At 45.7% G+C, this 25881-nt stretch overlaps 1 protein-coding gene across 1 annotated transcript; it reads right to left on the bottom strand.

The window, feature by feature from the left end:
* Nucleotides 1-1115: 1115 nt before the first annotated feature.
* LOC146759358 (obscurin-like protein 1) lies at nt 1116-8306 on the bottom strand. The gene is made up of 5 exons (XM_085510356.1): nt 8300-8306; nt 8057-8114; nt 7433-7467; nt 5209-5475; nt 1116-1548 (listed from the first exon to the last, which is right to left on the bottom strand). Exons 1-5 carry the CDS (start codon nt 8304-8306, stop codon nt 1151-1153), a joined length of 765 nt encoding a protein of 254 aa, XP_085366482.1. The 3' UTR covers nt 1116-1150.
* Nucleotides 8307-25881: the final 17575 nt, after the last annotated feature.

Raw genomic sequence — 25881 nt, 5'->3', positions numbered from 1 at the left:
AACAGCAACCCAACCTGGTTGCAGACTGAGAGAGAAAATGAGAGTTCACCACTTGTGAATAATGAGACTTCTCTTATTTCCCTGGGAAGTAATGCCCCCTTTTTTACTTTGATGGAGCTCTTTCCTATCCTAGAAGGGAAAATATCAAGTCAGATCTCCATGAGTCCTTCCATCTCTGCACTGAGCAAAGGCAGCCTTCAGATCTATGCTTAATTCACCCACTTCCCTAGAATTAATGGAACTGTGCTTACTGGAACATATGCTGAAGCTTAAGCACAGTGCAGTGTTTTCAACATGTAGGAATGGCTATAGAAAATTCAGAAATTCTGGCTGACCTATGACAGCTTAAAGCACTGCAGAGGACTGTTAACAAGCTCGTTTGTACATCATCTTGAATAAATGACGTTATCCCCAAGTAAGGGAAGGAACAACTGAGCACCAGGGAGGTACACAAAGTGCCAGAGCAAATTCTCACACTGTCAGGTGCAAAGAAAACTGAGATTTCACCCTAAAACCCAGTTCACAACAAGGCTACAAAATCCTGGCTGACAATTTCTGTGTTAGAGTTGAAGCTCAAGACTCTACTCCAACCAACAATATTTTGTACAGCAAGACCTCAGGAGTTCACAAGAAACCAAAAACAAACTTCAATTTAAACTTGATAAATGAACTCAGGACATAATAACAAAGAGTGCTGATCTGGGCAAGTAAAAGACCATAGAGAAAAGAGAGCAGTGCAAAAGCTATCAGGCAAAAGCTCAGACTTGCATCCCTTGGAAGTGAAATTAAAGGCTCTCATTCATTTCCAGAGAAGTCAGAAAGGAAAATACCATTACATGCCATACCTTGAACCACTTGATGTCCACCTTGGGCCTGGACAGCTCACACTCAAATGTGACCTTGTCCTTCTGAGTGATGCTAATGTCTGCCAATGGTTTGCTGATTTACAAAGGCAATTCTGAGAAGTAGAAAGAAGGATGTGTATTTAGTTGGGAATGAGGTCTCTAGGAGCATCTGGCATAAAGAATAATGAAAGGCAGTGCCTACTCTCCATGCTTATTAAAGCTTGAAATTAACAACAATAAAACCTGCAGTTTTGAGCCCATTTTCATTACTTGTGCTAGGGACAATCATGTTACAACAATCCTCTTCATATTGGAGGGATATTCTGGTGGCAATGGCCCAGTGCATAACATTCTTTGCAGCTGGAAGGAAAGCTGGTTCTGCTGTTCAAGTAATCTGGGACAGGAGCAGATAATGACACCTTGCACCAACCAATACCGGTCACAGTGAGCCTCCCCGATGAATTCATGCCTTCTGCTTTAAAGGAAATGAGTCCTGCATCTTCAAGGGTCGCAGAAGAAAGTGTCAAGGAATGTTTCTTCCCCTGGACACCCATCGTGATATTTGGTGCAGGCTTCAGCCGCACGCCGTCCTTCTGCCAAGTCCCTTCCACATCCTCATGGGACACCTCCACCGAAAAGGTGACAGTTCCCTTCTCAGGGAATTCCAGGGGCTGCAGACCTTTCACCAGCTTCATCTGCCACACTGAAAGACAACGGGGACAGGTTGGAGATCTCACACCAGCAGCTGAGAAATAGAATCATCAAAGGAATCAGAGAAAGGTGTAGGTTGGAAGGGACCTTTGAGATCATCCAGATCCAACCCCCCCCTGCTATAGGCAGGGATGCTTCCCTCTACACCAGATTGCACAAAGCCCCATCCAGCCCGGCCTTGAATGCTTGAATAGCATCAGGACTTCCAAAACAAGTTACTTCCCTCTTCCTCTCCCAGGTACAGTATCTGCTAATTAAGCAACAGCCTTTGCAAAGAAGAAAACTTGTTCATAACCAGGTCCATGGGTGCTCTTAAATGGATCCTTCCAGATGGAAAAAACATTTCAGGTGGCCTCCTAGATTATACCCCTTTTTGTGTTGCACACAAGACTGAAAAGAAATTACTTTTGCAAAGTTCTTCTTGTCATAAGGAAACAAACATTTGGGGAATGGCAGAATGGGGTAAAATTTACCTTCACGTCAAGAAATTTGAAATATCACTCACATGTTCTTGGTGTGATGTTTCTGCTATAATTATTTGGTCTAATTAAGCTTTTCCCTGATGAAAGCCTAGAAGAATATCACAAGAAGGACCAACTTACCCATGACCTTTTATTTGTCTTACTCAAGCATCTCCTCCTGACCATAACTGACAATAAAATATTCAGCCAGACTACAGGTTTGAGCAGCTGAGTTGTTTCTAGGATCTCCTGCAGTCTTAAGCTTGGAACACACACTTGTCTTTTGACTAAATGTCTTTTATAGTGCAGTAAACAACAGGTTTTCACATGGCTATTCCTCATTTACCTTGCTTTGAAATCATTCACAAGCCATGCGGGATCAGTCCAGGGAGAAGGGGAGGAGAGGGGAAGGGAAATGGGAAGTCCACAGTCCTCTAAAATCAGGCTTCTTAGCCTAAAGCTCAACAGCAAATAGCAGTCCACTTCCCCACATTGCTAGACTCCGAGCATTTAAAGAACATCAGCTGACCTCATGATGAGCTCTAACATAGCCAAAGGAATTCTCATATTCAAATATTCTCTTGAGTGATGAGAAATATGGAGCATAACTTCAGACTTCTGCTGTTAAACTTTCACTTCTATCATCAACCAGGGTAACAGTTCAATGCTGTTTTAGATGGAAGACTCATCTTTTAAATAACTCATCTCATTAAGGCTTGGATTCCCTACTACAATTAGCTAAATTCCAGTTTGGATCATGCTTCACCTTGGATCACTTAGGGATTCAGCCACTTAATGGTACTAACTCAGTTTGTCTACATATAAGCTGTTTTCTATAGCAACAATAAGCTGGGATTGCAACTGGATGTCGGGAGAGCACAAATCCCGCAGTTATCCTGCACCAACATCCTTTCCTTCTATCAGATCAGCAAGTTTTTAAACCAGACTCATGCAAGCTTGCATGACACACCTTGTGTAAAACTGTTGGCAGCCATCAGGACAGCCAGTTGCTTCCTGTATAGACACTGTTCCATCAGTTTTGGTTTTTTGCCTCGCTAGAACAACATCCAGTGGTGAAAACTCACACAACTGAAGCAACCACGCTGATATACCGCAGTCACTGGAGGTGCTCAAGAGCCACGGGTATGTGGCACTGGGGACGTGGTTAGTAAGTCCAGTGAGGGTGGGCTGGGTTGGGCTCAGCTATCTCAGTGGTCTTTTCCAGCCTTGGGTCCAACTTGTAAGAGGGAATGAAGCAGCAAACTGCCCAGCACTGAGCTGCATTCTTCCGACATGTGGTATCAATGAAGTGCTGTATTTCCCTATCTTCTCTGGAACTATTATTCATCTAACCTAACTGAAACAGTAAGCCTGAACCTAGATATAAATCAGGATCATAGTCACCCGTGGTTCCTTATATATTCAGAAAGACACTCTAGAGGGTAATTCAGTGCATCTAGAAATTAAAGTAGTCTCTGAAGGTCTTTGTATTTTCCAATGTCTGTTGGCTGCAGAAGTATGTGAAGTGATGCACATGGCCCAACGATCAGCACTGACAATCAGCTGCAAGTTAATATCTGCGGGTTGTTTGGTTTGTTTGCTTGTCTGTTTTATTTCCTACAACCATTCAGTTTGGAGAAAAGATGAGCAACTGCCAATAGAAGTGATAAGTGCACATTTTGGGACACAGAAGCAGAATTTTGTGACAACTGTCAGCCCAGAATATGTTGATGATGAAGTTGTCCTAACAGTGCATGCCAGTGATTTGACAAACCCTGCTCGGTATGACACAGTTTGTCTTCAATTTTTGGTATCTTTGATTCCCAGTTGGCTCTTAGGCAAAAAAAAAAAAAGCCACCCAAACAACCTTGTCCTCATCTCATCCTTCCCATCCAGCTGCTGCCTCACAGAAGGGGTAAAATAAAAACTCTCTTGGACTAGCAGAGAGATTTACAATGGAGTAACTTAAGTAAGGATGGGAGACTGAAGGTGTTGGGGAAGACATCCAGGCTTTAGCTACAGGGCATGCATGCAGAATCACAAAACAAAGGCCAGTCAGAGAAATCAGAGCTTCGTCAGAATTAATGCAGTTGTTTCTACATGCCCACCCTATCTGCCAGTGTAAACCCTTCCAGTGAAAAAAAAGAAAGCTACAGATGGGTGGGGAGAATTGTTGGTGAAATTATTTGTGATATTTTTGCTAATAATATGCTTAAAGTCCTGGAGCAAGACTTAAAGTTAAGCAACTCAGTCTGTGTAAGCAGACTTACAGAAGGGAACCATAAAGCTTATGGAAGGGAACTGTCAAGCTAATCCACAGCTAAAACAGAGTAGAGACGAATTGCAGGAGCTTGTTTACTTTGCAGAAGTGTGAGCTTTAACCACTGCTGAGCTCCTAGTACAAAAGTCTGAACCAATGCAACAAACCAACCCGTCCATGTAGTACGAAGGAATGTACTGACACCACCAGAACACAAAATTCTATGGCTGAAAATACGCGCAAAAATCATCCAGCCCTTCTCCATTGCTCCAGGACATGCTCAGCTCTTTGTGCCCCAGATATTTCACTAACCTTTTCTGAAACCCACCGTGAAGGCTTCAAAGCCCCTCCAAATGACTTATCCAGTCATCCAACCATTAAAAAGCTTTTCTGTTGTAGAACTTGCATCTTTGTCATTGCAATTGAAGTCCCTTATTTCTGCACAGAGAACAGATTGTTTGCTTCCACTTTCTAAGAGCCTTTTATATACTCAAAGCCTGCTATCATATTATATATGAGCACCTTCAAAGAGCCAACAGAGTCAATGATTTCATTGGAAGCATCAGATTTTATGACTCGCAGGAAGTGATCACCATAACTCACACTCACATCTCCTGCCTGTAGAGGAGATCCTCCTTGCATCTACAAAGATGCAAGAAGAAAAGAGGCAAAGAAGGGGTAAAATAAATCCCATCTTACATTTGGGATGCTTAATTCCAGCCTTGAAGGCTGATTTGCCCACTTAACAGCTGTGCTCTTCAGAAGCAGTTGTTCCACAGTTATTTAGAGAGAAAGACAAGTTTTGTACTTGGTTGTTAACACAAAGAACAGCATAAACACACAAATGAACTCAGCTTTGCAGTGTTGTAATGGCTGATGAGGGAAGCCAAGGATCCTTCCACACTGTCAGCCTTCATTTCCAGAGACATACCTTTGGGGGTGATGGTAATGCTGCTCTTGTCATCTCTGGACTCACACAAGTACTCTCCCTCATCCTCAGCCCGGATCCCTCTTATTGTCAGGGTTCTTCTGACCCCTTCCTCATCAATCTGGAAACGTTTGCTGGGTTTGATCTCAACTGCATTCCTGCGCCACACCACCTTCCCTTTGGCATGGCTCACTTCACAGCTTAAAGTGACACTGCCTCCAATCTCAGCATTAACAGCTTCGAGCTTCTTGGTGAACTTCACTGGGATTTCTAAGATGCAGAGGAAAGAAAAGAACTATGAGAATGCACAAGTTAACAAACCTGTTCTACAAAACCAAATGAAAAACCCCATGAACAGACACACTCGGGGATCATGGCAGGCTGAAAGAAATCCAAAAGATAGAAATCTGGAGATATTATCAGCATGGAATTATATTATCATTCTATTTCTGCAATGTAAGAACAGCGCCTTAAAGAGACTTAAATACTACCTTCCAGTGTCTCTAATCTTCTACCTAATGAGATGTGTGGTGGTTTTTTGCTGCTATTGTCGGTTGGTTGGGACTGTCTCTTGTTGCTGCTTTTATTGTTCTGTTTTTTAGCATCAGAGTCTAATTTGCCTGACTACCATTAAAAATCTGTACAGATGGAAGAACCCCAGCAGCCACCGCTGTATTTCATGTCACTGGAGACACAGCCAATGGAATCAGAGATCTGGGAATGTGACACATTCAACCTGTTGACATGACCTGCTAGCAACCACTCCCATGCAGTAACAGCCAAAGGGAGCTGGTGGGGTTCATGCCAGCTGCAGATTTCTCCAGTGTAGGTGTCTGAAGGGACACAAACCCCATGCTACATCCTCCTCATCAGCTCTGACATGCTTAGCAGAGTCAGGAAGAGCTGAGGCTCTGAACACAACCTACCAACTGCTTTAGGAAGAGATAGAAACTGGGTGATGACAGTGAAGAGCAAACACCAGAAAAGAACCCATCATAGTCCCTGAGCTCTCAAGTGGCCAGCAGAGGACAAACTTGGATCTCTGGAGGCAAGAAGGTCTTTTCTGGTCTATGCTGGGGATGCTACAGCAGCTGCAACAGCAAATCAAGAGTAAAGGTTGGAACAGCTTGTAGAATAGACCAATCTTCTTCACTTCATCCTCCCATAAGAAAAGAGCAGCTGTAAAAAAGGACACAACTTGCAGGCTTCTACCTCCTTACCTTTCACTTCTAGAATTCTAAAACTAACTGAGAAGTATTAATACGCTGAGTATGGCCTAAGTAAGGCATATTTTCTATTCATTCTACTCCCAATCTCTTGGCCTCTTCATCTTGTACAACACTTTGCCACAGAACTGGGCAGTTCTGGGACACACAGCAGCAGAGGGGATTGTCTTAATCACCTTCCTCCCTATCTCTTTCTCTGCTCTTCAGAACATCCCATGCCTGCTTTCAGCTTCTGCTCACTGACACAGATCAGGTGATGAGGTGCGCAAAGATGAACAAAATCTATATAGAAGTTCCTTAGTAAAACTATTCCACAGCCACATTTTCACCTCACTACCACTACATTAAAAAGGAGAATCCAATTAGTGGTGTGGGTCACTGATGTTGTTCCAGGGGGAATTGTGGCTGTTCCATGCCCACAGAGTAGAAGACAGACAGTCTTCCTCTAAGCCACATAAACAGCTGCTTAGTGCTCCCAAAGCGAATATCAGCTCTTCTGTTGAAACAAAGTGTCAAATCTAGGCAAGAAAGAACCTAGGAACTGAAGGAACCAAGAGGGTCCTTGAACACCAGTCCCATGGTTGCAAGTCACTATGCAAACATATTGAACCCAAAAGAACATCTGTCCTGCAGGCAACCAAAACCTGAGTTCCTTTTACTTAAGACCCACTGTGAAACATCAAAACACATAAACATGTGATAGTCAAACCACTGGCTGCCTTTTCATGACACAGAACAGTACTCCTGGCTTCCTGATGGAAGGTTGGGAACATGCAGCCAAAGGGACAGGATCAAAGGCCTCCCTGAAATCTAGAAAGATTACATCCTTTTCCTTCATACACTGAGTCGGTGGCCTTATCATAGAACAAGATTTGATGACCAAAACTGGTTGCACACATGCTCCCTCACCGATGTTTAGGCCACCAGACTGTTTACCCAGGCAGAGCTTCAGCACACAGAGGCATTTTGACCAGAACCTTGTGCTGAACTCTAAAACTTACCCCCAGGCTTCCTGACTGTGTGGTACTGGCACGTCCTGTTTGGGATGGAATTCTCAAGGGAATGTGCTTGCCACGAGCCTTCTTAGACTGAAGCAAGAGATAGGTTGCCACAACTGGTCGTAATTCTGCTAGAAAACAAGAGGATGTAGATCTCTTCAGAAACATTGTCAGTACAAAGAAAATTTCTGCATGTCTGCCATATTTTCCCCTTGATGTGCAACCTTCATGTCTGATCACATTAGGGTAGTTTCAGGCCTCAGCTGATTCACACAATATGTCTGAGATAAAGAAGCAGACTATTCTCGTTTTTGCTTGAAAGTTAGTGTATTGTACAATTGCTGGAAGTGAAATCTAAAGCTGGTGCCAGAATCTCTCTACTGAAGTGAATGGCAAAGCTCCTACTAATTCAGTTTGCACAGCATTTCAGCTGGACTCCCATTTCTGGGGGCAAGTTTCAGCCCAGCTCCAAGGAGCATCGACATTCAGCTGGACTTTCAGCAGCTTTTTGACTACTATGAGAACCGTGGGTACAATGCTTGACAGACTCAGTGTAGTATAATAAGCTTGAATTACTTATCAGGCATTAGAAGTCCTTTGAGTTAAGACTGTGATAATATCACAGACTTGAACTGAAGAACTTTTTCCCCTTGTAGGTCGATTGTTCTCTCTTTATTCCCTGTACCTAAAAAGGAAGTAACAGTGACTCCACAATTGATCTTGCCTAGATAAAACTTACATTTTACATCTAGTCTTACTAAGGTTATATGGAAATCTTAACAATCCTTCAAATTCTACCACTTTCTATTTAACAGAAAGACAACTCAATTTCAAGAGACAACTTTCAGATTCAGGTTAAAGCCAGAGTACCCATCATGTTTTAAATCTCTTCTACAGCTTGGAATGTCATTATTGACATTTATACAGCATCTCTAGAAGCACTCAGTTCAGCTTTTCTCATTTATTTTCTAAAGTTACTGGAATTAATTTATTTCCTGAAGTATCTGTGAACTGTAATTCCAAATTTGCTTGGTTGTCCTACCTGATGTGTTGATATTTTCCACCTATCAGTGAATCATTTCAAAGCAGGGAGTTAAGCCAGCATGTGACATCTGCTGTTCATCCATCAGTTTCTGTTTTGAGTCTGCCTGGACTTCCAGAGATTCATAAGGATTTCAGCATGGTAAAAAAATAACAAAAAGGCTGAGAAAACACAATTAAAGGAGAAAAAAGGAATAAATGTGAACTTCAGAAATATAGTTATTAGGTAGACTATGAAGTTCTGCAGTGGTAACTTACCTCTGAAAGGTGTGAAATATTTCATGTTTGAGAATAAGTGAGTGTTAGAGTCAGTTAATACAGTAAGGTTATTTACTGTAGGAGTGGGCTTAAATACAGAGAATTACTGACATACGTTTATTACCTCTGACGTTAATGCTGATCTACTCTCTCTTGTTGTGAAACACAGAAAGCTGTTACACAGTCTTCATCAAGGTGTCCCAGCTGCAAGAATAAGACCTATACTGAGGAAACAGCTTTCAAGTCATCTCACAGCCCAGTCTCACCGTGGTAGTGTTCTGCTGTGCAGCAGTCAATAATTAGCCATGATTTCAGATTCTTTTTTAAATAGTGTTATGGCTACATATTACAAGGAGTAAACAGAAAGAGTCATCCAACTTCAGCAACTAGTCCCTCTGTGGCAACAGGTCCTGAGTTCTGAATTCAAGTACAAAAGCCTGTCAGCAGATGAGACCTTTTACTAGAGCAGAAGTGACGCTTCTATCTCTTCTTGATTCCTACTTCCATGGCGTGCACAGCATGCTGTGCTGCATGCACAGCACAGCTGTTCTTCAGAGCAACAGTGGCACCCAGTGACCAACAGCAGCCATTGTCTGCAAATACACAGCAACTTCCCAGGATCTGCAGCAACAATCTCCCCACACACTCCACTGCACACAGACACTATGACCCTGATTAGACTCAAGCAGCAGACTTAAAACAAGTCAGAGTTTTAGATTCCAGGATATTTCAGGACCTATCACGTGTGAAATTCAGTTACACAACAGTGATTAGGTGCCTGCGTTTCAAGCAACTTTCAGATCACGGTCATGTAAAATAAAACAAATTCAGTGCAGAAATAGCAAGCTTGTACCTTAATACCTATAGGATTATCCATGTTATAGTGCATTCCGATTGAGTTCTAAAACTTTCTCATCCTAGATCACTTCAACAAGTTCCACCAGTTCAAGCAATGCAGTTCTGAGATCCTGTGTATGTCAGGCAGATAGAATTGAACAGTGCAGGAATAATCTCTGACAGCTTTAAGAGCTCCGTTCTGCTTACAAACTCTCAGTCCAAAACTATTCTCAGTTTTAAGGCAATGAACACCTGAAGCAGTTGGATCATCTGCCATTTGCTGTATTCTGCTTCTTGGCATCATGATTAGCACAAAGGATTTTCTGCTGTCCTGCAGAAATGGACAAAGTCCTGCTTACAAATGGACCAAGTTTCAGTGTACAGCAGAGTTTGTACCAGACTAAAAAGCCACGTCATTCAATTCATGTGCTCAGGTTGTTATGCACTCCGAAAGGAAACAGAACTAACTGTTGGATTCTGAAGGCAATCTGTGGGGTCCTACATTACCTCCTGATTCTGGAAGAGGAAATTCTAATAGCAAATGCAGAACTTTGATCTTTGTAGACATGAGAAGAGCTGGCATTTAGGAACATTCATTTCAGGGAAATCAAATGATGTGTCTATATTTTTACTACAGATAGTATAGGGAGCAGCCAGTTGAAGAACCAGATACAAAAAATCCAGCCCATTGGCAAGAAAATACTTCTCCTTAAATTCTGTATGCTATCATGGTACAGAATTAGGCTACAGTGCCACATAGGCCAACCAAGCGTAGAACCAAATCCACAAAATACTGGTAGACAAAGCAGCAAAAACAGGGACAATATTCAGCAGACAGGCTTTCTACCCACAGCTCAGCATGTTCTGCCATCCGAAAAGCAAGGCCTCTTGTCAAGCTCAGCTATTTCCCTTCTCAGTGTATTCTAGCACAACTGATACCCACTGGTATCCTCCTGTAGAGTGCCATCATATTGTCATCATCCAAAGGAAAAACCCACACAGCAGAGCATACAGCAGTACACCCATGCTCCAAATATCCGCCTGAAAAACAAAAAGACAAGCTTACAAACCTGAAGCACCTCAAATGGCTTCCTGACAGACTGGATTGTCTGCCCTTGCCAAAGCCCACATATAGCCCATGAAAAGCTGGCTCTTTCCCTCAGGAAATAAAACCTTATCGTCCCAGAGAAAGCATATAACCCTCATTCAATTCCCCTTTCACTCAGCTTAGAGCACTACTAAAACCAGCATCTTCACCTTAGCTCATCACACTGCTGCAGTTCCTTTTACAAGGATTTCACTGGCAAAAATGAAATCAAAGCCGTCACAAGGGATTTAGCACAGTTACGTGTTACTGGCTACGAGAGCTGTCAGCACAGTCACCTGTCTGGCTTTGCTGCTGTTCGGTTCTCTTTATGTAGAGGCACAACAAGGTTCAGACACAGTGCAGTTCTCACTTTGACTGTAAAGAAAAAGGAGGCTTGAAAAGCAGTGTGTGGAAAACAAAGAAACAAGAATTAGAACAACAGTGGGGCCATGGCACTTGTAGGAATTGCTCCGCCTTTAACAGCGATTCAAGAAGTACGAGGGCATCCCAAACCAGACCAGTTTGGACAGATTAACAACTGCAAGTAGTGGGTTCCAAAATTCCAGACATGAAATCAAAGCTGGAAAAACTCTTCACATTTTCATCTCTCAATTTTTAGTACATTGTGCATTACAACGGAAACAATTCTTCACATACAACTTGGAAGCTAAAGACAAGTCTGACAAAACAGACTGCACAGAAATGATGGATAATTAACAGAGCAAATTGCTCTTTCAAACACTTAGTAATAGAAAGAGATCTCTGAAGTTGCTGTTCTGTAGAGCACCAAAGCAGTCGCTTGAGGCAGTTCAGGATTAGCCTGAGACGAACCAGCCAGCTGTGAACTGAGACCAATTGCACTTTTCTAGTCTGTGGCCACTGACAGCTTCTGAGAGCTACCAAGCGATGCAACCTAGCAGAATTCAGAAGGGAAACCAAGAGAGCCTACCTGAGCTCCACTGCCTTTAAATGCTCTGTGGAGAGGGAAGGGAAAGAGGGGAAAACAAACACCGCTCTACATCCCTCTGAGCCAATAGACACTTTGCCCTGGATTAGCTCTGGTGCTGCATAAGCTGGGCTTCCACAGCATGTGTTCAGGCGGTAATCAAGGCCTGCCTGGAATAACACAAAAAATAGAGAGAAACGTTTGCTTTAACAGAGTTTATGTCTTCTGGTCATAACACTTGAGAAGCCTCAGAGGCTTCTTCTCCTGTGCATATTTTCATTCATCTTAGAGTTTGCTTTCATTCAATGTGACCTCTCTAGGCAAATATTGTCTAAGACCATGAGCATCACATAAATGTGCAGATCTCAAGCTGCTCACTTATCTAGTACCCTTCGCATGATGCTTTATTTTCCTCAGCTGATCATCTAGATTGTGTCTGTTGATTGTGCAACAACAGCCTGTTGATCTCGATTACCTGTGAGAGGCTCTAACTTTGGCCAGGAAAAATCATTTGAGGATAAGTAATTATCTGGGACTCAGTAAGTCTTCCCATGCTTTCATAACAGCAGAGATACACACACACACAAACTCGTGGAACCCCACTGCTTTGCACAATCCTGTGCACACTCACGTGTGTCATGCACTGATTTCCCAGCCAGTCCTCATAGGGTCTCTTACTTAGGACGGGAGTGTAGGGGAGCAGCCAGAAGCTGTTTGCATTCCCTGCTGTCTGCTGGGCAGCTTTGCTGGAGATGCTTGGGTTGCTTTGTTTTTCCTTGGGAGGTGGGAAGGAGCTTTGGGTTGGAGGCACATCCCGTGCCAGAGCATCCCAATGGCACGTGTGGGGCACTGATCTGCAGCAGATGAAGGGGAGGAGGTCCCAGCACAGCTCTGCACCATGCTCTGCCACACTGGGCAGCTTGTTCCTGGCTCAGCAGCGTCATCAGACAAGAAGCAGGGAAGGAAATCAAGGATGGGGGGTACCATCAAACGCAGTTAGTGCATGCCTGTGCAAGACAAACAGACCCAGAGCTTGCAGGTTGTTCCTGCTTTTGTAGCATTTGTGTGCTGTAGCTGAGCAAAAGGTTCTGCTGCTTGAATCTTCTTCTGCAAGAGCCACCTACCGGTAAATGTCTGCGGGGATGTAGTCGGTGTGCATGTCTGAAGCCATTTGAGAACCTAGTCGTTCTTGCTGCAGGACCCCTGTCTTCTGTTAAAAGCTGAACGGTCCCCAGAGCACCTGTTTCCATCAGCTACCACCATCCAAAGCAGCTAGCCTTCTTACAGTCACCTGGCCCAAACATCCCTTTTGCTCTACACTTGATTCCTGCAAGAGATGGGAGCTCGGCACGCACACCATCCTTCCAACACCCCATCCCTGCAGCAAGGGATCACAGCGCTGGCACAGCTGAAACAAAAAGGGTGTGCGAGTTTCCTGTTAGCACTCAGTGTGAACCAATCTACCACTGAGCAACACCGTGAGTCCCCACTCACCTCAGCACAGGTCAACCTGTAACCCCAACCTTCCCCTATCCATGTGCACACGCACACCCATTCACCACCCTGCCTGCTTTGCACACCCCCATGCACACTCTGCATCGTGTGCCCTCCTTTGCATTCACAGACGTGTGCAAACCATCCCTGGGAACACCTACGTGCCTACACCTTCCACAAACACCCCTTTGTGTGCACCTGTGTGCAACCCAACTCCTCAGCACACGCACGCGTTTGTGCCACCCTGTCCATGCACTCACCACGTGCCCTCCAGCAACCAAGGATTGCAGAGATGCTCCAGACTGTGCCAGAGATGGAATCTCAGAGTGCTGGGACATTATTGATCACTAAGGAAAACACTTGGAAGCATATTCAATCTGCAGAAGCTGTAATTACTGGGCACAGTTAGCTTTCCTATGGCTCAGCTGGAGGAGGCGGGTGCTCTCATACATCTGAGACACTCGCACAATGTTGGGATCATTCTGATGGAAACTATGTCTTCAGATATCATGGTTAAAACCATCCAAGATGATCATGCAGAGCCTTAGCTCTTGAGCAGCACTTCCTCCCCACCCTTCACTACTCCAAGCAGCTCCAACAAACTTCTCAGAAGAAATCCAGGCCAGCACAGACCTGGCAGACCAGAACCAAGTGCAGCTTGTGGGACGGCAGTGCCCACTCCTTGCTTCCACCCTGCTCCAGCAGGTTAAGGAGTCTGAGCCTCACTGGCCTTTGACAACTCAAGACTTTCAGCACCTCATGCCAACATTTCTCACTAAGATACACCTCAGGCATTGAATTCTCTTCTCACTACCTCCTCCCAGTCCTCCCCTAGGAACAGAAACAATTCAGATTCTACAGCAAACTACAGCATCTGCACTGCAAGAGCACACTGAACCACCTGCAACAATGAAACATGGTTTTGGAGAGTGGGTATGAAAACACACCTTTAGACAGCTGTCTCCCTGTAGCCAAAAGGAAACCAAGAAGGAAAAGTCCAGCCTGAAACATGCCCATGCTACTAGCCCAGGTTTTTCACAGTCAATGCAGAATCCATCCTGTTCTTGAGGTAACAAACGACCAGTGAGTCTCCTGTTGCTCCACCCCTTCTCCTTCAAAGCCTGAAAAAGAAAGAATAAACAAGCAGAAGAAACCCAGACGTACCTTTCCACACACAGAGCAGAAAGTGGAACAGCAGTTGTCTCCTTCCTGAGACATGGTGGGGAGCATCCCAGAGGAAGCCCAAGTTCTTTGCTTCTCTCCACAGGGACTTCAAGCACTCTTGGCAAGAGCTGCTTTGGTTCTTTCTTCAATTGCTTCCATCACCAGAATCTCCTTTGGAAAAGGAACCCGAATGAAAGAATCAGCAAATGAAAAAGAATGAGCAATAGCCACTTTACCAGCTTTCTTCTGACACTCAATTTAGACTCTTGACTCGGGCAAGGTCTTAAAATCAACTGGTTACAAGAACTGTCCCAAAATATATCCAGCTTCTGTACAGCTGCCATTCTTTCTGACAGCGAGTGTAATCACAGAATCATAGAATGGCCCGGGTTGGAAGGGACCTCAAGGATCATGAAGATCAATCACCTCCCTGTCCCTGCTGGCCATCCCCTCTTCTGATGGAGCCCAGGGGACCATTTGCTCTCTGAGCTGCAAGAGCACGCTGATGGCTCACGTTCTGTTTTTCATCCACCAGGACCCCCAGGTCCTTCTCTGCGGGGCTTCTCTTAAGGACTGCTCCTCCCAGTCTGTAGAAATGCCTGGGATTCCTCCAGCCCAAGTGCAAAACCTTGCACTTTGCTGTGTTCAACCTCATTAGATTCACGTAGGCCAACCTCTCGGTTGAGCTCCCTCTGAATGGCATCCCTTCCTTCCACTGCGTCAGCCGCACCACTCAGCAAACAGCAGAAGGTGCACTCCATTGCATCATTGGTGTCTCTGATAACCATGTAAAAAAGCACTGGTCCCAAGACAGACTCCTGGATGACACCACTTGTTATCGGCCTCCACCTGGACATAGAACCATGAATCACCACCCTCTGTCTGTGGCCTTTCAACCAATCCCTTATCCACCAGGTGGTCCACCTGTCAAATCCACATCCCTCCAGTTTAGAGATAAGGATGTGGTGGAGGGCAATGTCAAAGATCTTGCTCAAGTCCAGGTCAATGACATCTGTTACCTTCCTTTTGTCCACAAATGTCGTCACTCCATCATAGAAGGCCACCAGACTGGTTAGGCATGGCCTTCCCCTGCTAAAGCCACGCTGCCTGTCTTGGATCACATGCTCATTCCTTATGTGATCAAGCATGTCTTTGAGGCAGATCTGTTCTTCACCATCTACATCAGTTACACATTTGAATCAAATAATTGGTGTTCCTGTCACCAAGAAAACCTCTTTGTCTTCTACTCCTGCTGCACTTCTGTGCTTTCATCAGAAGCAAAGGAAGAGACCACCTCCTAGATCCAAATTTTAAGAAACCAACACCCAATAGGTGTCATCTGAAGTAAAATAGCAGAGAAATTAAGATGACTCTTCTGCATCCAGCTTGGATCACTCCCTCACTCAGGCACACCACCATCAGATCAAGGAGATGCTGCCTTCAGCTTAGAGACTGTATGGGAAATCACAGCTTGAACCTCTGATTAATCAGCTGAGGCAAGTATTGGGTCAGCTGCGGGAGCACAGGTGAGAGTAATCTAGCTGTGCTCCCAGAAGGGGTGGACCTCGACTCAACCTCCTCTGAGACCTCATTTAAAGGCTGACCACCACTGAGACAGCATGTCTTAGAGATTGCTCCCTAGTTGAGGCTGCCTCAGCTTTCTAGTCAAGGTATCGATATTGGTGAGATTCCCTTTGCTAATAACCTTAGGCTATTTACCACCATCTTGGTTAATATCTTTTTATTAACCACCCTTACAGAGACCATAAGGGTTTGGGCTTCCAAACTCTCAGCAAGCATTTGGATCAGCCAGCTTCCTGCCGAGGAGCCCCCTGCATCACTGCTGCCTATTCTGGTACCGGACCCGCAGATGCTTCAGAGCTCATTAGCATGGACTTCCTTCCTCCCCTCAGCAGCTGCTCCTGCACTCACCTTCATTCCTACTCAGATACCGGCCGCTTCCAGCACCAGCTGACCTGCAAGACACAGAAAGGAAAGGTGGGAGTCATGCAAACGCACAAGCCCAAGGCTGTGTCACCACCACACATGGCAGCCTTGGGAAGTCAGCTGAAACTACAGCCTTTGTCAGAATGGAAACAGGCACCGTCAATTAAGTGTGACCTCTGAACTCATTGCCACCATCAGAAATAGGCACTGAAATCGCTCACTTCACTGCAGCTGGTTAACTCCAAATTCTTTTGCTTTTGGGAAAATGCGGACACGGAATTGAAGGACACCAGAAAAACGACATCTACTTCATTGTAGGTGGTTAAGCTTGGAAGCAGGACTTGAGCAAGAAATGCTTCTCAGCTCCTTGAAAGGCACTAATCCCGACCTCTGCCACAGGTGGCTGAGTGACACAAAAGTTGAGCTGCCCATTCAGAAGCACATGGAGCAGGCCATGGAGCGGTTACATACCAACACATGAACAGGCACTTTCCCATTGGAAGGGAAATCCCTTCTCCCTGCCATGCCATGCCCACACTGCTCCTCAGGGCTGCACTGACAGCACAGACAGAATTGAAACATCTTTTGTCATCATTGTGGTTTTTCACAGACCCAGACAATGAGATACTGGGTTGCTGTGTGGGTTCCCAGGCGGCACTGCCATTTCCAAGCCATTGCTTCCTAGGGGCACAGAAAGGAAAACGCCTGAACAAAATTTCACCCAGAGATTGCTATTTTACCATTCTTCCATGCAAAACAGGAGGACAGTACAGCGGATTTGTGCAGCTGCATCAACACCCTGGGTGCTAAAGGAATGCAAAGACAGAAATATCAAAACTACAAGGAGGGAAGCTATGTTTAGTAATATCTTTTCTCATTTACAACAGGCAGTTGGCACTACTAAAGGAAAATCCCAGGCCTCAGGTTCTGACAGTGCGACAATCTGGCACGGACTCAGATGTGAGTGATCCAAATGGTTTATTCCAGGTTCTAATACCACTTCTGTGAATTCACACGTTTTCTCTCTTAACTTTCCCACAGCCTTCACATGTCCACAGAACATCCCACAAACTCTCCTTTACGGCGCACGTAGGCACTCATCCCACCAGAGCCATCAGTCATTCCTAGCCATGTGCTTCTCCTCCAGTCACGGACAGTATCACACGGCCATCATGCATCTTAAATGACTTAGTTTTTCTGTTCTTTCTGGAGGTGTCCTTGGTTCCTAGCCTTACCTTCTCATGCCGTTCATCTTCCTCTGCAGCTCCTGCTCTGAAGAGTCTTCTTATGTTCCCACATGACAGGAAGAAAATGAAGACACAACCCCTGCCACCAAGGTCAGCTCTGCAGCACACGTTACCTGAGGAGCACTTGGCTACTCATGCAAACTGCACAGTGCCAGGAAGATTGTTACATGTTGCACTTCTTCTTCTCCTGGCTCAGAAATTAAATTTTCTACCTAGAAAATGGAAAACAAACAAACAAGCAAACAAAAAACAACAACAACAAAAAACACCTCACCTGACATAAAGGAGACATGATTGTTACTATGGAATTCCGGAGGGCAAGGTATTTGCCCTCTCTATGAAGAAGCTGACTGCAAAGGACTAAGAACAGCCACGATCACGTTGAGAACTTGCGGGTAAAATTCGGGACTGAACCAATAATGGGCTTCTGGAGGTGAGGGTCTGCTCCAGGCCGCCTGGTCAAGGGAGCCTGTTGATGGGCCCTGCTTACTGCAGCTACCAGAAGCACCGCGCTCACTGACTCTCAACTTGATGGGGGATTCCAGTCAGGCTGGGAAATCAGCATGGCTGGCTGCAAGCTGTCTGAGAGACTGCTGGACTGCACTGGGAATAACTTTGTGGGCCAAGCATTAAGCACACCAAGCAGAAGGGAAGGTATTGGACAGACCGACCAGAGGTCAAGCGTTGCTGGACCTGCTGCTCACCAACGCTGAGGAGATCATCAAAGGCGTCAAGGTTGGAGGCTGCCTGGGCTCCAGCGATCATGCCCTGGTTGAGTTTGTGATCTCAAGCGATGTGGGCCTGGCAAAGAGCAGGACCAGGATGCTCAACTTTAGAAGAGCAGACTTCAAGCTACTCAATGGAATGCTGGCCAAGATCCCCTGGCGCGCTGCCCTCAAAGATAAGGACGTTGAGGAGAGCTGGCTACTGTTCAAGGATGCCCTCCTGGCAGCACAAGAGGTCTCCATTCCCCTGATTAAGAAAGTGGGCAGGAGAGGTAGAAAACCGGCATGGCTCAGCAAGGACCTGCTAAGAGAACTGAGGGTGAAGAAAGGGGTGTACAAGCTCTGGAAACAAGGCTGTGTCACCCGGGAAGAATACAGGGATGCCGTCCGAACTTGCAGATGTGGGATCAGGAAAGCCAAGGCTCAGGCAGAACTGAACTTGGCGAGGGATGTGAAAAACAACAAGAAAACCTTCTACAGGTACATTGGCCAGAAGAGACAGGCCAAAATGGGCGTGCCTACTCTGGTAAATTTAAAAGGAGAAATGGCTTCAACAGATGAAGAGAAAGCTGAGGTGCTGAATGAGTTCTTCACCTCGGTCTTCACTGGTGGCCAGGATTCTAGTCTTTTTCACGTCCCTAAGTCTTGCACCCCCATACCTCCATGTGGGGACCAAGGAGGTAAATCCCTCCCCACTGTAAGGGTAGAGCAAGTCCGAGAGTGCCTCCTTAGACTGAATGAGTATAAGTCTATGGGGCCACATGGCGTGCATCCCAGGGTCCTGAAGGAGCTGGCTGAGGTGGTTGCTGAGCCGCTCTCCATCATATTTGAGAAGTCGTGGCTGTCAGGTGAGGTCCCGGATGATTGGAGGAAGGGTCACGTCACTCCCATTTACAAGAAGGGGAGCAGGGACGACCCGGGTAACTACAGGCCGGTGAGTCTCACCTCTGTGCCTGGGAAGATTATGGAACAGATCCTCCTGGACAACATGCTTGATCGCATAAAGAACAAGCATGTGATCCGAGACAGCCAGCATGGCTTCACCAGGGGAAGGTCATGCTTAACTAATCTTGTGGCCTTCTATGATGGAGTGACGGCGTTGGTGGATGAAGGGAAGGCGACCGATGTCATTTACCTGGACCTGAGCAAGGCCTTTGACATGGTCCCCCATCACATCCTCATCTCCAAATTGGAGGGAGGTGGATTTGATGGGTGGACAACTAGATGGATAAGCAATTGGTTGAAAGGCCGCAGACAGAGGGTGGTGGTCAATGGCTCTATGTCCAGGTGGAGGCCGGTAACGAGCGGCGTCCCTCAAGGGTCTGTCTTGGGACCGGTGCTCTTTAACATCTTTATTAATGACATCGATGAGGGAATGGAGTGCACCCTCAGCAAGTTTGCTGATGACACCAAGCTGAGTGGTGCAGTCGATACGGTGGAGGGAACAGATGCCATTCAGAGGGACCTTGACAGGCTGGAAAGCTGGGCTCGGGTGAACCTAATGAGGTTCAACACGGCAAAGTGCAAGGTTTTGCACTTGGGCCGGAAGAACCCCAGGCACCTGTACAGGCTGGGAGGAGTTGTCCTTGAGAGCAGCTCGGCTGAAAAAGACCTAGGGGTCCTGATAGATGAGAAACTTAACATGAGCCAGCAGTGCGCTCTGGCAGCCCGGAAAGCAAATGGGATCCTGGGCTCCATCAGGAGAGGGGTGGTCAGCAGGGATAGGGAGGTGATCGTCCCTCTCTACTCTGCTCTTGTGAGGCCCCATCTGGAGTACTGTGTCCAGGTGTGGAGCCCTCAGTACAAAAAAGATATGGAAATTTTGGAAAGGGTCCAGAGGAGGGCCACAAAGATGATCAGGGGGCTGGAGCACCTCCCCTATGTAGACAGGCTGAGGGAGTTGGGTTTGTGCAGCCTGGAGAAGAGAAGGTTGCGAGGTGACCTCATTGCAGCCTTTCAATACCTGAAGGGAACTTACTGCCAGGAGGGGAGTAAACTCTTCGAAAGGGCTGATAATAGCAGGACTAGGGGAAATGGTTTTAAGTTGAAGGAGGGAAGATTTAGGTTGGATGTTAGGGGAAAGTTCTTTACTAGAAGGGTGGTTAGGTCCTGGAACAGGCTGCCCAGTGAGGTTGTGGATGCCCCGTCCTTGGAGGTGTTCAAGACCAGGTTGGACAGGGCCCTGGGCAACCTGATCTAGTAAATGTGTATGTTTGGTGGCCCTGCTAGGCAGGGGGGTTGGAACTACATGATCCTTGAGGTCCCTTCCAACCCGGGTAATTCTGTGATTCTGTGATTCTGTGAAGGGAAGCATTACTGGACATGCTGCACAGCAGGGGTTAAGACTGGAGGTGGTCAGGGCTGTAGTGACCATGCCCTCCTAGAGTTCCTCATCTCAAGGAATGCGGGCCTGGCAAAAAGCAAAGTCAGGACCCTGAGCTTCAGGAGAGTCAGCTGCAGGCTGTTCAAAGAATTCTTGGACGAGAGACACTGGAAAACTGTTCTTAGGGGCAAAGGGTTCAAACATCCCTTTGTGTGCACCTGTGTGCAGCCCAACTCCTCAGCACAGCCCTGTGCAAGCACACATTTGTGCCACCGCATCCACGCACTATCTATGTGCTCACACACACTCACACAACCACATCCCTTAGTGCAGCCCTGTGCGCACACACTCACACATGTGTAACCCCTTCCTTTCACTCCCAAAGTGCACGCACACACCGGTACCACAATGTCCTTGTGCAGCTCCAACACTCTGCACACCCCTGTGCACGTACATATATGTGCATGCTCGTCCTTGCACACATACCCACAGACCTACACACACCTGAGGAACACCACTGGTTTGTACACTCATGGACACAAATGTGTGTACAACACCATCCATGCACAAATACACACACACACACACATGGATCCCCACTGCTTTGCACAATGCTGTGCACACTCACGTGTGTCATGCACTGATTTCCCATCCAGTCCTCGAGGGGTCACTTACTTAGGACAGGAGTGCAGGGGAGCAGCCAGAAGCTGTTTGCATTCCCTGCTGTCTGCTGGGCAGCTTTGCTGGAGATGCTTGAGTTGCTTTGCTTTTCCTTGGGAGGTGGGAAGGAGCTTTGAATTTGAGGCACATCCCGTGCCAGAGCATCCCGATGGCACAAGGGGGATCAGGGCCCCTCTATTGGTTACCTCGGTGGCTTGCAGCAACTGGAACTTTTTGCCTATTGAGAAAGCTAAAAAGTGTGAGTTCCTCCTGACCCATATCAACAAAAATCTCAACCATAAAAAAGAGACGTCTTCGTATTCAAGCAAATGACAACAGTAAGACCATGCATGTTGTTTTGTTGTATTTCCTCTGTAATCATGGGGAGGATATGAAGAAGTGGTATAATTCATCCACTTCTGCACTTCAGGCACAAGTTCCTTAGAACTGGAAGAGACCCTTAAAGGCCATCTAGCCCAGCTCCCCTGCAATAAAAAGGGACATTCACAGCTAGATCAGGTTGCTCACAGCCTGGTCATTAGTCATCCCAGAGGCAAAACACACACTGAATGATCTCTCCTTCAGTCATAAATCCTTGGAGACAACAGCATTGACACTGCATGTTACTGAAGCAGTAAAAGAAATTGCTCCTGTAACTCTCCTTGTGTTAAGTAAAATGATGATAAAAAGCAATGGAATGCTTTGGCAGGACACCAAAACCATCCTCCTTCCTTGATATCTGCTGCAATGGAACCTTCCACTGGAAGAAAGCCTCTGATGACTTGTCACCCCAGAGAGGTCAGCTTTAGAAGCAGGACTGCTGCACAATAGAATGAACTGGAGCTCCTTAGCATCTCTTACATCCAGGAGGGGTGTGATCAGACCCACCTATCACCTTCAGGCGCGCTTTCTGACACCTTGTCTGACTTCACTGTCACTGGGCCAGCATCCTCAGGCTTAACCTGCTTCATTGTCAGTGTGCAGCAATTGCCAACGTTCTTGATGTCATTGTAATTGTTGGTGTAAAGGAGGTTGCCATTCAGGAACCATTCCACGTCCTCGTCATTATGGGACAGCTCGCAGGAGAAGACAGCAGAGCTCTCTTCTTCAATTTCTACATCCTGCAGGTGCTTCGTTACTTCTACATTGCAGGCTGTGGGGAAACAAGGTGAACTGTTACCACTGTTACTATAAATCATACTGGGATGTGGTAGAATGGTTGGACTAGATGATCTTTGTGTAATCATCTATGTGAAGATAATACATGTATAAAGTTAGCAGGAGAGAACGGCAGAAGTCAACCTCAAGAAGAGAAATCTGAGGTGAAATAGGACATGGAAGAGGCCACCCTCCCTGCTCATACCTTCAGCTGTCAGCGTGGTTTCAGTCTCTGCAATTCCTGCCTTGCACTTGTACACACCAGCATCATCGGGCTTCAGCTTCAGAATTCTGAGCTCTACTGAATGCTTATCCCTCTTGATCTTGTACTTCTCAGAGGGCTCGATGGGTGTGCGGCCCTTGAACCATTTCACAACCTTTGGAGAAGGCCTGAAGTCACAGGACAGGATGACAGAATGACGTTCCAAAGCTGTCTTGTCCTCCAACTTCCTGGTGATTTCTATATGGTAATCTGCAAAGCAGGGGTGGAAGAGAAGAAAGGATGAGGACAATTGGAAGAAGAGGAAAGTCTCTTGCGTGTATTCCATTCCAATTAATGTCAAGTTCACAATGGTTCTTTGAACGACTCTAAAGATAAAACAAACGATTGTCTATAGGGAATGCCATTGACTACATTTCTATGAAGTAATACTGTACAGTATCTACCAAATGCAAGGTCCAGCTCTTGTTCTGTGCTTATTAAATTGCTCCCAATTGTTGAGGCTTTTATTCAAATAAGAGTGAGTTGAAAATATAACAAGTACTTTAGGATGTGAATGGATAATCTTACGCTGGGGACAACAGCAGATAAAAAGCCTGCAAGTTTCTTTCAGATGAAATCAATGACAAACCGCACCAAATTTAGGTGCTACCAAACTTAAACTTGTCTAGTTCAGAAATACAATTAATTTCACCTGATTTGACTTCTTTGCTATAGCCAAGGACAAAACCTCAGCTCTGTAAATCTGAATAGTAAGCACATCACAGCTATTCAAACACATCTTTTACTGAGATGCAGCTGTCTCATTTAGTGTCCAACGACTTTGAACTGGAAATGGAGCAGACCAAAGCAGAATCTAAACATGGCTTCTACAAGGACTGATCAAATGCGGCCACCGTCAAATTCAAAGTATCTGATACAGAAGGATCACACTCACTGTCAGACAAAACCTCTTTGGAGAGGTGAACTGACTGCCCTGTTCACCCCCACTTTGGAAATAACTGCACTCATTTCCTACCTGCTCCCAGCAGTGTGGGATGGTGGGATAGCATCACACTTCCCACACTAAGCATCCCACCATGTCACTTGTTCCACCTAAACCTCAGTCCCAAAACAAAAGGGGAACTCGCTTCTGAACCCTCTTCACTTCATTTCAGATGTCTTATATGCTTGATCTCCAACCCACCCCCCACTCAGGAGAAAGACCCCCCCGCTTACACCCTACCATCTTGTTGCATTCTGATGTTGTCATCAGCCTTCAGCTTGTTGTCCTCTTTGTACCACTGGGTCTGAACCTCATCGTGTGAAATCTCACAGACAAAAGATGCACTCCCATATTCATTCACTTCCACATCTTCCAGTGCTTTAACAATCTTGATATCTCCAGCTGTGAAACAGTAGAGATATATTTGTCAGGGTATTTCCAGAACTGAGTGCAGCATCTTTTCCTTACACATATTTGCATAGAAAATAAGTAGGATTATGTTTTATTCTAAACCATCATCCATTCCTGAGTCATTTCTCTCTTCAACACAGTCAATGCATTATTGCCCTTGAACTTAAAGACAGACCTACTAGCTACAATGGAGCTCCCTGCAAACAGTTTTCATGGAAACCAGAATCTCATTTATTCTAAAACCTTTCAAGCAAAATTAAGGGTAGAAAAACAATAGAACTGACTGAATCTTTAAGGTCATTTAGTTCCAGTCCCCCTGCTATAGGCAGGGACACCTCCCTCCAGACCAACTCTTCTTAACAGGGTCAAGGCTTCTCTCAAATCATTCTCCTCTAAGCCTGTGCCTGTGCTTGGGATTGCCCTGACCCAGGTGCAGGGCCTTGTACTTGGCCACACTCAAGTTCATGAGGCTGCCAAGGGCCCACCTCTCCAGCCTGTCCAGGTCCCTCTGAGTAGCATCCCTTCCCTCTAGCACATCAACAGCACCGCTCAGCTTGGTGTCATCTGCAAACTTGCTGAGGCTGCATTTGATTCCACTCTCCATGTTGCCTACAAAAATGTTAAATAACACTGGTCCCAACACCACCCTCCACCTGGACACTGAGCTATTGACTGCAGCTCTCTGAGTGTGACCATCCAGACAGTTCCCTATCCTGCAACTGGTCCATCCATCAAAACCATTTTTCTCCAGTTTGGTGACCAGGATGTCATGCAGGACGGGATCAAATGCTCTGCACAAGTCCAAGTAGATGATGTCAGTTGCTCTCCCATTATCCACTGATGCTGTTACTCCATCATGAAAGGCCACCAAGTTTGTCAGACATGGCTTGACCTTGATGAAGCCATATTGGTTACCACCAATTACCTCATCTTTATTTTCCAAACTATGCCAAGGAGAACTAGACAGAACTCTACAGTGTTGTGTCACTACAAACCTGTCTGAACCATTGGCTTCTCTGCATGCTCATCACTAGTCTCTCCTTAGCTTGTGTGCCTACAAACAATGTATGGGGAATGTCAGCCACAAATCTTACCTAGGGGACATCTTTGCTTCAAAATCCTTTGAACATCACACAATCCCTTTTAACTCTCCAGGTCTGCATTTAGTTATGTCAGAATCAGGCCATATTTCTGTGCTGCTATATCCCTTTCCTTCTGAAGGGCCTGGATACAACTTGGATTAACCTCAGGAGAAGAGTTCCTGCATAGAATCATAGATTTACCCAGGTTGGAAAAGACATTGAAGATCATCAAGTCCAACCGCAGCCTAACCAGTACCCTAACTCTAAAAACCCTACACTAAATCATATCCCTGAGTACCACATCCAAAAGGCTCTTAAACACAACCAGGGATGGTGATTCAACCACCTTTCTGGGGAGCCTATTCCAGTACCTAAAATCTCTAGTATCTAAATCTCTCTAAAAGAGCACAGGTATTAATCTGACCAGAAAGGTTCCTGTTTGTTCATAAAATGAGCCTTTTCCGCTCCATCTTGCATAGGCCACTGGGCACAGGGTAGCTGGGAGACCACAGAAAAAGTGGTTCTGTGAGCAATAGGGAAACTACTGCCTAATCCAACTCCTCCAATCTCTGCGCTCTGCCAGCATGTCTAAATAGGGTGGCAGATACACACAGGAGATAAATATTTCCACTTCCCTCAGCCAACACTGCTCTGAATTTCTATGGGACACACAGTTGGATGAAAAGGCATTTGACAAAGAAGGAAATGAAAGAGTTTAATCTGCTGTGTCATTCTCTCGGTAGCCAGAATAACTAACCCTCGCCAGTGTTAGTTCAAAGAATAGGCAGATTTTATCTCCTGACATGAGCAGTAATTCAAAGAAGCTGGTATATGATCCAGTATCCTGCATATTCACTGCAGGCAGGA

This window comes from Coturnix japonica, chromosome 10, assembly GCF_054131305.1.
Source record: "Coturnix japonica strain WE chromosome 10, WE-NBRP24, whole genome shotgun sequence".
NCBI classification, from domain to species: Eukaryota; Metazoa; Chordata; class Aves; order Galliformes; family Phasianidae; genus Coturnix; species Coturnix japonica.
The sequence above is the reverse complement of the archived record's forward strand: the minus strand, read 5'-3'. Positions and strand labels throughout refer to the sequence as shown.